General features: G+C 47.0%; 1 protein-coding gene across 8 annotated transcripts in view; it reads right to left on the bottom strand.

Moving 5' to 3' along the window:
• gfra4a (GDNF family receptor alpha 4a) overlaps positions 1 to 12,864 on the bottom strand; it is a 132,421-nt gene that overhangs the window by 77,804 nt on the left and 41,753 nt on the right. For 3 of the 8 annotated variants that reach the window (XM_029139140.3, XM_029139138.3, XM_029139143.3), the window contains one exon: positions 6 to 137. The exons of 3 other annotated variants lie outside the window; for them this stretch is intronic. Coding sequence is in view for 1 of the 5 variants with exons in the window: in XM_055505687.1 (XP_055361662.1) it covers positions 12,471 to 12,522 (52 nt within the window). In the remaining 4 variants the exon portion in view is untranslated. Of the gene's footprint in view, positions 1 to 5; positions 138 to 12,470; positions 12,538 to 12,864 lie in introns of those variants that run through there. 2 more of the 8 variants (XM_055505688.1, XM_055505687.1) reach the window with 2 other exon arrangements.

The raw sequence follows: 12,864 nt of genomic DNA, 5'->3' as shown, positions 1-12,864 counted from the left end.
CGTACCTGCGCTTCCATTCAAATGTGATGCGAGAGTCCGGCGTTTTTCACCGTTTCACGCTCCTCGTCTGCGCGTCCCCCCACTGTTTGGGGTCACAAATGTTCATTTAGCGGCCGTCACTCTGCGGGGATTAATTTCTGCGGAACGAACACAAAGACACACGAGCGGCATGTTAAGTCCATTATATACTGTAAAGCACCCGCTATTGCCCACAGGAGACTAATGGCTTTTTATCAAGGATCCCTGGAGGGCTGCAGCCCTTCACCTCCAACCACACAGCTTCCATTAACGCAAGGCAGCCTCAGTTCAAGAGCACATTTTCCAAAATGCACCTGCTTTAAAAGTAAAATGAGTGACATTAGTGAGACAAACAACTCAAGCTCCTGCTCTTTTATTTCCGCGGCCCGCCACCTTCACGTCCTGCCTTCACGTAGTAATAAAAGGCTTCTCTCTGTTCTAATTGACATAGTTGACACAGTTGCTTTTTGTGTCTTAACAATACAGCTGCTAAAATGTCACCGCCACATAAATTTGGGTTTTCAAAGGATCCAGAGACAGAAAAAAAATGTGTTTAAATGCTCAGATACAACATTGACAGTGCTGATAAGGGAAATCATGTCCAACAGCATCCGACTCTGCAGCCCAACATGCCGCCGCCGCCGCCGCTCAAGGTCATTTAACTCAATACACAGACTCGTCATTAAACAGCTGCTTTCAAGTGCGCCGCATTTACATTTCAATCTAGTTCATTAGGCTCAGAAACTGTAATCCACACCCCCCCCATTTGAAGAGAAGCGGATCAGCGCTAACGGTACCGGACGCAGGTTCAGTGCCTACACTATAATCAAAACTCATGAGACAGTTAAGTGGCAGCCAGGCCTCAAGTGTGGAAGGCACCTTGGGCATTAAAGCTGAGATCAGCTTACACTGAGCAGCAGGAAACAAGCAGCAAGCAGTCACAACTGGAGTCAAAAGACAAGCACTGGACTATCAGGCTGCGTTCACAGACTCTGCTTTCAGCTGTAGGTTCATATATTTACCTGTATGATAATTAAACCCGTGTCCAATAACTTTTCTTTCATTCACGTCTTTCCTTGTAATCTGCATTTATTTAACTGTCACCTTTGTGTCAGAACTGCAGCGTTATCTTCATAAATGTCAGCGTTCATTTTTTTTTTTCTTGTTCCTGTGAAGACAATGACAATTTTGAGCATTTCTACAGATGTATTTCTCAGTCTGGGAGTCTGTTATTTAACACTTAAAAAGATAAACGATCCTTTTCATAAAAGCATTTTGTCAGCGAAGGTCATAGGATTTATCTCGTAATTTCCCATTTTGTGATGTAAGTAAAACATCACGTGTTCTGTGGCCAAGTGGCAACTGAAGATTCCACTGGAATCTCACAGCGAGGTTGGCTGTTCAGGGTTTACCTGCTTTAATCTACAATCTGATCAAGCAGAGCGGGAAGGTGTTCACGTTTCTCCTCACTAATTAGCATCAGGCTTACAGCTAAGTCAATCTGGCAAGTACAGTGTGTAAAGAAGAGTTTGTGAATTAGTACAATGTATTATTTAGTGTAGTGTGCCGACAACTGTGGAAGAACGGGACATGAGAACAGAAATAGTGCCTTTAAAGTCCTGGAAAGTCCAGAAGCTGACAGCTGAAATTCTAAACCACGGTCTCATAATCATCTTTCAGTCTGAAACCCCAGCGTCTGTGCTGCATTGTTTCCCGTCCTATGAAAATGCCTTTTATTCAAAAGGCTTCTTTCATTCCAGGGTAAAAAAGCAAAATCATTGATCACATAAAAAAAAAAACAAAAAGAGGTATCAACCTTCAGTGAGCATTCACTGCACGATTTCGACTTTAAAAAGGAGTCTGGGTTCAAACTGAGCTCCACTCTGAAGCCTTTTGAACACACAGGTTACATAAAACCACCACTTAGACAGTATGTCAGCGATTAGATTTCAATATGTCGCCGCGACGCGCTTCACATGAAGATGAGTGTCCTTACACTCAAAGTTAGCGCGTCCAGAAGCTGTGGAGCCAAAATACTCTGTTAAAGCTCTGTTATAGTAACAGGAGTCAATGGATCAGGTTCAAGAATTTATCTGAAAGAACTGCAGGGCAAATAAATCCAATAGCTGTTAAGGTATTTTCACAATTAACACAAAATGTTACACAAAATTAAAAGTTGGCTTATGCAACAAGAACATCTGGACCAAAAATGAAAGGATGGTAGAAAGTTTCCACAGCAGACGCGTCGGTTCTGGTCCGGACAGAAGTCGCCTCCTACAGCAGGCGCTGAATCATGAGCGTGGTTCATACAGTAATGAATAAGCATTTTATTACAGCTGTAAGGACTTTAATGGCTATTGACAAAAACTGTGGTTGGTTCACATTCTGTTCATCCTACAATTACCAAACAAATTACATTCTGATTCCAAGCAGCACAGATGCTTGTTGTCTATTAAAGCGCAGATGATTCTTATTGGAAAAATGACACCGAAATTGAGGGAAAGCCTCATTATGAGGTCGGTTTATTCGTTTCCAGTCTGCTCCCATTATGTGGAACTGCATTTTAGATGAGCCGCGGCTCTGCGGTCGGCAGAAAACTGTCCTTGGTGTTGTCACGAGAAGCGGCGTGTTTGGCCTTCACGCTCTGTGAACCCCCCCCCCAAGTTTCCTCTGTGAACTCACTAATGAGTGGGTCTCACTCACAACCTGCCAACGGAACTTCACTCAAACTACAGCGACCAGACAGCGGAGACGTCCACCAGGACGTGGCTGCTCTCAGTGGCACTTTTACACCTACACGTTCAAAACGACTCCTTCACACTTGGTACAAAAACACTCAGGACACCGTGAGCGGCAGACTCGACTAGTACAGTGGCCTCAATTCCAACTCCGCAGGCCTCTTGTTTCACAGCTTCCCCATTTGTTAGTTTCTCAGACGCGCCACTATGCTTCAGCCGCTTTTATGCAGTGCTCTGAAGGGAAACGGGAACTTTACGATGAATATAATATGCCACTGACAGTCCTATTCCGGCGGTTCACTGTTCTACCAATAAACTGAGCTCCATTAAGTCCAATAAACCAAGTACTTCGCGATCCATCATGACCCTCTTTCTATTTTCGGCCCCCCGTAGCCAAATATCACTGAGCATCCGCCCAATAAAACCATGCGAGTGAGTCAGCGGGCGGAGCAGCAGATGATGCCGCCGCCGCTTAATGTGCGGACGGGTCGCAGAGGCCTCGGAGCGCTCAGGTGTTGACACGGAGCTTTCCGACACTTCAGAGCACCTTGAAGAATCCAAACTTCTGCATCCGATAGTGATTATTGCAGATGCTTCGCTCCATGCGCGCCACTTAAAATACATCTCACAGACATGACAATTACAGCTTTCGATTGATATTCTGAGTGCAATGCTGCCAAAATTGCAAGTCTAAACAAAAATGCAGTCTATTGAAATTCTGATTCAGGCTTGCCCTAGTTTCCCTCATATACATTTATATTGTTTGGGGCGGGGTTTGGGAAGGGGGGCTTATCGTAAAAAGATATTATCTCTTAAGTGTGTGCAATGCAAGTACCTTCCTCTGTTGTGTGGATATGGTGATATCTGTGGATGCTAGGAGAAACGGACAATCTAGATAATTCTGAAGCTGTAATCAGCTTTTTGTTTGCACCGCTGACAGCAGCAACGCTGGTCAGGAGCTCCCACTACAAGGCAGAGAAACCGATAGGAACCTGCGATAGGAAAATCTGTGCGATCATGCAGAGAAAATGACATCGTAGGTAATTCTCTGTGCTGGATTCATTTCTTGGGGGGGGTGGGTGGTTGGGGGGGCTGCTTTGACGCCGCGCACATGCTCATGTTTCATTTTAGTGACGCGATTCTGCAAAAGACGACAAAATTAATTGAGGCGCTCCGCAGGCGGCGGTGCATAACTTATGAGTTCATGTCTGGAGAATGAATGTGACTCATGATGTGCAGTGAAGACATTGTAGAAATGGAATACTCGGAAAAACATTCCATTTGCGTTGCTGAAGCAAAATTATGTCTTTTTACATTATACAGAATGTTAGAGGTTCCCACGGGCTTTTCTCCTACACCTAGCGTACTGTGTGTGTGTGTGTTGAGCCAGCTGTTCAGCCTGGATGGACACAGCACACACCACCTGCACCAGTCTGTCTCTGGATACAAACATAATGTGTGTACTCACCACAGCTTGACGTATGTCTGTTCTGAGATGGGGCAGCGTGAGGAGCCAGGCTACGAAGACAGAGGAATTAGCCTTCGACTGATGAGCAACTAATTAACATTAGAATTAACAACCATTTCTGATGCTTGTACCAACAGAGCAAGCAAAAGATGTCATTATACAAGAACGGACAAGAGTCCATGAATTTCAGGTTCGGCATTAGATGGATCCGTTTACAGCAGAGAACAGCGGAGGGTATTTGTTGATGCCAAAATCCTTCGTGTTCGTGTTGACCCTCTCTGCTTTGGTTTCTCTTCATGAAACCAAACACCCAAGTGAACAAAAACACCATTTGTGATGTAGTAATGAGCGAGTCATACTGATGCGGGACAATGTCCAACACCGACTGATGCATTCAAGGCATTTTTGCTCCAGGCAAGGAGTCAAAGTGAACAGAAGACCTTGCGCTGGATGTGTCTGTCCTCATGAAGGTCATGCGAACAGATCAGCTGAAATATTTAACAATTAAAAGCAAGTGCAACAGAGTCGAACATGTGAGCGAGGCTCTTCAAAGGCTCTACACCCAGTTCTCCGTCAGACAACACTAAACAAGCCTCCACCACCTCCACACTGAAGGTGAAGGGTGCCTGGATGCTCCTGGCTGACCCTGCCATGCAAGCACATATAACAGAGAGCCTCCGCGAGCTGCAGTCTGTCGCCTCAACCCTCATCTTGCTCAACCACCTGTCCAAGTGTATCATAATAGGCGCGTGGCTAAGACTGTGTAGACTGACTCCACTCTTACACAATATACACTTCAAGAAATGTCCCTTTTTCATTGGCGTCTGCTGCAGGAACCATATTTTAGATTACTCGGTAGATTTTATACTGTAGCAGGTCCCTGAGCCAAGGAACTCGCCGCACACTTAATTTACGGTGTGAAAAAGTGCTGCCACAGTGCGCCGTTGTTTCCCCTGACAGCGGGAAAATTGCACGTGGCTCGGAAAAGGATCACCGTCACAACTAAGCTCCGACACCGTGCCGAGAAGAAGAGAGGCAAGGTTCCAGTGCACAGAGGAGCCAGCGCCATCCGAGGCCAAATAAATCAATGCATCCTCCGCCTTCAGAGCTCACTTCACCACCTTAGCCCTCGGCTCGGCGCAGGTCACCGACCCAGATGTATGAGGGACTCAGTGAATTCAGTTCAAAAACATGCAGTGGCGTTAAAAATGGGCTGATGTACAGTATGAATGATAAAATCAGGAATAAATATATAAAGGTTAGGGTGATGCATACAGTCTAATTAATATACAGCCACGCAGATAAGGCGGATGGGAACTAGGTTCCTAATCCTGTCCCATCCATCCCTCCTCCATCCAACTCAACCTGGCAACAAGAGAAAATGAGAGTCTGGGCTTGTACAGTAGCAGCCAGCTTTCTATAAGTACCCAGAATTATTTTGCCAAACTCCGCCGCTGACCTCGAGCCGTTATCTCGCACCGTTAGAGCTGTGATGTTTCGCTGCCTTCTGGGAGGCACCGGGTTTTTGTGATGCGGCGCGGCGCGCGCCCGGCGTCCTTCGACCTGCCTCGCCTGCTTCGCTGCGACGGAACGGCGGCGAAGCCCAGCCTCCCTCCGCCGCGGGCTGCGTGCGGAGGCGGAGGACGCCACCGCGGTAAAGGGACATTCCACAGCGTTCGGGAGGCAAGAATCCTTCTCGCTCTATTCTAGTGGCTGCGATGCGCCGGGGTTTACTGCGGGAGCTCAAACGGTCCCATCTGCTGCTCCAACAATGCTTTATCCTTCAGGAGAGAATGCGGGAAGTAAAAGGTAGCGAATAAAAAGGAAATGGTCAGTTTACACACTAATAAAGTCAGTTAACAGCTGCTTCAATAAGGTTGGAAAAAACGTGTTTTTGGGCGACTGCTGTACTTTCCTCCAGTCTTTATTTGGGGTGTGTGATACTAAGGGCTGAGACACTGCAGCATCTTTTGTCCGATGTGTATTTGTGCTGGGAGACGGGGCCCAGACGGACTGAATCAGGGAACTAGACAGACACTAAATAGGGGTAAAACGACTGCACATTTTTCAATTTATGAAGCGTCTTGACTGCTTTGAGGATGTGGGACATATTTAAATCTACAACAGACCCAAGGAACGTGCGACGTCGCGTGTCACGACCCTCTCAACTCTCTCATAGCGCCTCATTCGGTGTTTTGTCTCTAAACACCATCTCACGAAGGCGACGTGTCATTAGAGTTGCCTCGAAAAGCAGAAAGCCCAGTATTTCCCAGGACTCCGCTCAAAGGTTGAGTGAAGCGTCACCCAAATGAAGAATGGCAGCGATATCCAGCCGGAGGACAGCTTCTTCACTCTCCCCGCTTTTCCCTGGGCTCAATAAATCAGCTCAAGGTTCCTCGGTGATCTTCTGTGTGGCGGCGGAGGGGGGTATTTATCATCCTCAGATAAAGGCTCGGCCCTCGGCGGCGCTCGCGCACGGCCTCCCTCGGCCCACAGCCGAGTGCTGCGGCGCACGGCAGCAGGTGCGTCTGGGTGTCCACCGCCTACCTCAGCTCCGTAACAGCTCAGCTCACGGTTGATATCAAGCATAAATAACCTTAATCCATTACTGAGCGCCAGCGAGTCACGCCTGTACAGACAAACAGCAGCCGGAACAGCCTTTGCATAATCGTCTTATTAAGGCTGGTGGACTGATGGTTTTAACTTCAGCCAAAGTTTTAAAACAATAAACTGTGCGTTGTGATGTCTTGATGTTGTGACCAACAACCCCCGCTCGTTACTCAATTCTCCCTCCACATCGTCTCTTCTTTTCTGATAATGAAGGATCATTTGCCACAGACCATCAACCGCCCGCTCCTGCAGCCTCGCCGTCGCATCATGTGCTCTTGGATTCTTCAACATAAAGACATTCCCCGCTCATTAGCCGATACCCTGAGGCACGACTGTCTATTTTTGCTTGCAAAGCTTTTGTTGTTGACCTCTGGGTCTCTCAGACGCCCCTATTTTTACTCTCTCCTTGTTCCTTCTCTGCGGCTCAGTCGCCTGGAGCCAGGCGGCAGATGTTTTTATACCTCTCATGCAGTGAATGTCCGTTTAAGGTGTTGCGTGTTGAATGAAGCCGCGTCCTTATTGGGGCCTGCTGCTAACGCTCCGGCCTCACGCGAGCTGCTTTGTGGAGCGCTAATCACCACCTTCGTCATCTCTCCTCCGGCCGGGCTAATTGAAACGCCGCTGTCGTCATTGCTATGACAGCGAGGCTGAGTCAGCTCGCTGCTAACCCAGCATCTACTGTATTCTCCTGATCAAAGGGGCTTGACCATCAGCAAAAAACGCAACTCCGTCCCAACACCAGCAGCCTGACATGAGGCGGCGCGAGCTGCTCAAACTCATCCTGACGTTTACAGTGGCTGAGCTGAGTGCATAAAACCTGCGCTGCATATTTGATTGCAGATGAGTGTTCTGTTTCAAATCGCCGGCTCTCCAAGCCGAGCGCTCAGTATGCAGTTCGCTCCCTAAATTAACCTTCGTTTTAATACCGTGAGACGGTTTGGTCTCAGGGGTGAACCAATAACCGCTTGCTCTCCAGGTTCTGCAGTTTCGGAGCATCCGTGTCGGTACACGACGGGAAGCCTGACTGCACGCAGCGCTGTGCTGTGCTGAGCTGAGCTCACCTACACTCGTGTCACACAAAGTCGTAAAGCACATCCGAGGCCAGAGTTGCTGAGGTACTTCATGCTGGCCTTTGACCCGATATAAAGGGCTTCGATAGTGCAAAGCAATAAAATCATCCAAACATGTCAGCACAGGGAATGTAGGGTCAGACTGGGTCAGCTGGGTCTCTGGAGGATGTGCCTCCTCCACGGCGCTGGGACAGCGAGGCGTGGTGCGTATTTTTAATGCTCTGAGGTTTCGCTGCAGGGGCGTGCTTTTAGCAGGTGCAGCCTTCCTCATTGAAAAAGAACATGTTTACCGTCTCAACTAAAGCCGGGCTCAATCACTACCGGTGTCAGTTTGACTGAGATCACAAAAGTCATAATAAACACCTGACCTTAGGCCAGTACTGTATATGTGAAGAGGTCATCTACCCAACTAAATCTACCTAACCTGAGGCTCCTAAAGGCCAAGTCCTTATAGCAACCAAACCATATAGTAACTAATGGACCAGGAGTGAGATTCTTGACTTTGATTAAAAACTTGTGGGCGGACCTCTGCCTCGACCGGTCGGGGAGAGGGGATCGATTTCTGTACTGGCTCCACTGTTGCCGAGAGGCGACGTGTCCTCTGCTTGGATTTATACCCGCAGCCTTCCAGCGCTGAAGCTGTTCACTGTTCTCACCTTCAGGGTGCTTCAATAAATGATGCGCTGACATTTGTAGCCGTTCGTACCCACTGTCAGCGACAGTACATGGGGATGTATTGGCCTAGTGATGATGAGGGCAGATAACAGGCGAAAGGCGGTGGGGGCGGCTGAGAGGACCCTCAGTGACACAGACTGCTGCAAGTGGGTCAAGAACACACACCTCCAACCCTGAGCGGAGCACAGCCACAGCCCATTAAGTCAAACCGAGAACGAGGCAAACGTGGCATTATCATAATATGTAAATTGAAATCTGGTAATTATGATAGGCCATAGAGGTAGAGAATAAAAGGCTAGTCTGGCCTTAAGTATTGATATTAGCTCAGTGTGGTGTGCCCCCCCCCCACACACACACAAAGTACATGATAATAATGATGATAAGTAATTCTCTCCCCCCACGGTAGAGCCCAAAATATTCCTCCTCCGGCAATTCTATAACAGGTAACAGACTCGGCTGCTAATCCTTTAAATGAGAGGAAGAGGCGCTTATACATATTCATGCGTATTAATTCAGTGCTGCAACCCAGCCTGACAGGGGAGCTTATTAAATTCTTGTTCTTTAAAACCGCCGTGACATTCAGGAGTCTAAATCCTGTCCTAACCTTGTTAGCTTGTGTAAATAACAATGATATGTGGGAATCGCACCGCTGTGGCCCCTTGACACGGCGAGTCAAATCAAGACGTGTTTTGGCATTCTCACCTGGGACAATCCATCCAAACACGACAGGGGAACGCGTCCGACTAATAATAAAGCATGGCACAAACACGGAGATGTAACAATTATGCGATAATCATGCAAATTGGTGATAGAACCGGAGCACGGCAGGTGTATCCAGAAACAAGTGTCACGTGAAAGTCGAGGACACAGAGGCGTCGGCGCCTCTTGAAGACGTGACCCCAGACTTAGTCCACATGAAGGTGGATAAGACGCATCAAGAGGCTTAACGGAGGCAGTTTGAGCAAAGACAGCTGTTGTGCTGCTGAGTCAAAAGAGTCTGCACAAATAAACGCCTGAGTGCAGGGGCCGAAGCAAAGGCGGCAATCCCAGCACAGTCGATGAGCACTTCAGCCTCCGTCAACAGAAAGGCAAAGCAGCCACTTAGGCTTCCTTCAATTCACAGGAGCTCCTAAAGATGTGTCCTTTTCTGAGAGACGGCAGAAATGAGAGTGATCGGTTTTAGCTAAAAATGAACAGATGCCTCCATGTTTCTACAGCACAGACTCTAGAAAGTGAAGTCAGTTTTCCTTACATGTGATGGCAGAGGTACAATTACCTTCTTTTATTCTCAATAGAAAACTATACAGTATAAAGCAAACTCAATATCTGACATAGTACTGATAGGACTGAAGATACTGAACAGAACAGAACAGAAAAGAACAGAGAAGCTTCCAATGCTGGCGCCCCCTATCTGTGTGGGACCGGAAGGGCTGAGGTTGGAGGCAGGTCCGCTTGACTCTGGGTAAGAATGACTGAAGAACACAGAGCCTCTAAAAACTGTTCATGTAGCTTCACGCCAGCACCAAAAAACTAAACACGGACGCTCCAAAACAGGCTATGCGTTTTCACCAACGGATGAAACTCGAGTCTAATCTACTGCAATCTAAGATACAGAACATGGCAGGACATTTGTTCCATCTCTCCGGAGATAGCACTCAGCCCATTTGCTTCAGCTTATGACAAAACTTCTTAAAGAGGGTCACGCAAAGTGCTAATTCCTACATTTTTTAAAAAGCAGAATAACATATCTGTTCACTGAGGATACATTTAAACCCGGGAGAAAAGCAGGCTGTTATTTTGTTTGCATCTGGGTTTAAACTCAACTCAGAGCCATTACTCTTTCATTAGCAGTAATGTCAACATTTTAACATTTGTTTAAAAGCCTCACCGTAGTAATTTGCCCTTGATTTCACTATTGGTTAAGTTCTTAGCAAAACTATTTCCTATTTGATCACTGATTAATAGGAACCTGATGGAGCAGGAACTAAACCTTTGGACAGTAGCTAAGGAAAACTATAATGGATTAGCACATTTAGTGATCAAGTTAATTAATATCAACAGACATATTCACCTGGGAGCTGCTGCACAAACCCTAAGGGCTTGTGACTCTCTGAGGCCGCCTTTCTCAAACGCTTTGTGAACTCTGAACTTTGACAACATCACAGCGTCTTTAACATCTCGCTCTGATGGACCCTCGGGCGTTTACACTCACTCGCTTCTGAAAAATAAAACCGACCTCTGATGTTCAAAGTCAAAAGAAGAGATACATGTGGAATCAAGATAAATGTGCAACGTCTCTAAATGAAATGCAATGAGACCCATTACAGGGGTTTAGCTGCTCCTAATTCTCGCAGTGTAATTGAATTTTGTAGGGGAGCTTTACTTTCATTACTCCTGTTAAAGCCACATTGGCCATGCCTGTAGAACAGAGAGGGATTTGGACAAAGAATATGAACTATTCAGTGGATACGATGGTGCGACACTGCAATGAGCCCGGGTCTTAGTGGGCAAACGGGCAGCAGACGCGTTTCAGCCGTGCCAGTCTGGTGTTTGAATAATGTGGCACCACATTGAGCAGCGCGTTAGCGACTGGCCATAACCCTGCAAGTACAGTAGCTGCGGTTTCACTCCGCTGTGCATAACAATGTGTCTGAAGAAGTAGTGTGATGTTTATTTATCCAGACTAATACGAATAAAACAACAAGCAGCGCTGTAGTACCCAGCAAAACAAAGGCACGTCTGCCTTCAGGGCCCCGCTTGAAGTCGACCTAATAGCAGTTTACGTCAAAGCCAATCCAGCGAGCAGCGGCACAAAGCGCTGACTTACTGCATTTACCTTCTTATTTAGCACGTTGACTAAGAACACAGGGTCGTTTACTGCATTACGGCCCGGGGGGCGGCCAGACGCGCCATCAGCCACCGAGCAGCCTGGGAGCGCGCAGGACATTTGTGCTTCTGTGGCACCGGTTGCTGGTACAGTAGATGTTTCATCAAACAAGGCTGGAAGGTGCAACGACCTGAATGACTTCCTTCCACTGTGTACAGCTACAGTCCATAAAAAAAAACTACAATGCTAACATTATTTCAGTCTTATTTACGTGAGACCTCTGTTTCCTGCAACTCATGTTGAGAGTTTTAACCCGAACTTGTAGTGAAACTAACAGCGAGTGAGACAATGGTTTGCTTGATGTGATGTGATTCATTATGCGTTGTTGTTGTTGTTGCTGCTGTTGTTGTGCTGGCCTGACTGTTCTCAGATACATTAGACAGCTCATTAGGCACAAACAGCTGTGGGTCACGTCGGCACCAATTCATACATTTATAACTGCAAACAAGGGCCTTAGTAAAACAAAAAAATCGTTATCGAGTCCGCTGCTGCTAAAACGTCTTCCAGCACCGTTTCATCTGCACCATAGCTAAAGAAGCTAAATAACCAAGCTTGGACTCAAACAGGAAAAAATGCATCCAACAGGTCACGACTCCTGTCACGTAAACAACTGAAGCCTCCTTTTAATTTTCCTTCTGAAATAGCAGCAGAGCTGCTAAAAATAACAGCATTAGATTTGTCGCGGTGGGGTTCCAACCTCCGTCCTGAGGCCACATGATGAGTTTAATATTCATAGTCCCGGGGCCAAGGCAGATTAATAAATCAGTCAGGTGTCAAACAACATCAGCTGCAACTACGCACGTCACCCAACAGCAGCTGCCTCTATTACTATCAGCTGCATGCATCCGCCATTCTTTCATTCATCCTTTGTTTTCCCACAGGACATTCAATCAAATGCCAACCGCGCTGAAACTAGAACAACGCTACTGGAGTCAAGGAGGTGATGTTATACAACTATATACACGTAAGTGTCATACAAAGAAAAGTTTCAGAGAGAAACATACTGTCAGTAGCAGCAGATAACTTTTCTATCTCCACTTGCTCCCGCGTTGTCATCTTCCTGCTTTGTGCAGCTGTCAGGACAGGATCACGGCGCCATTACCAGGCCACGTGTCTGCACTTCTGCCTCCTCCTAGACGTTCAAATACAAAATGATCAGCTGTGTCACGTTCACCGGAGCAGAATGTGATCCGGTTCACCCGAGGCTCCGGGAGGCCTGACCATCACTTAGACCTAGAGTAGACGGCTCATTTGCAGGTGGCAAATCTGCATAATGACGACTTCCTGTCTTCTCAGAGAGTGGCTGTGTTCACGCTGTACATCTTTAATACGTCTGTATGTCTTTCCATATGGGCTCACTGTGCTCTCCGTAATCCGCCACCTTCATCAAGTTTCCCA

Source organism: Betta splendens, chromosome 22, assembly GCF_900634795.4.
Source record: "Betta splendens chromosome 22, fBetSpl5.4, whole genome shotgun sequence".
NCBI classification, from domain to species: domain Eukaryota; kingdom Metazoa; phylum Chordata; class Actinopteri; order Anabantiformes; family Osphronemidae; genus Betta; species Betta splendens.
This window is presented reverse-complemented; position numbering and strand designations above follow the sequence as displayed.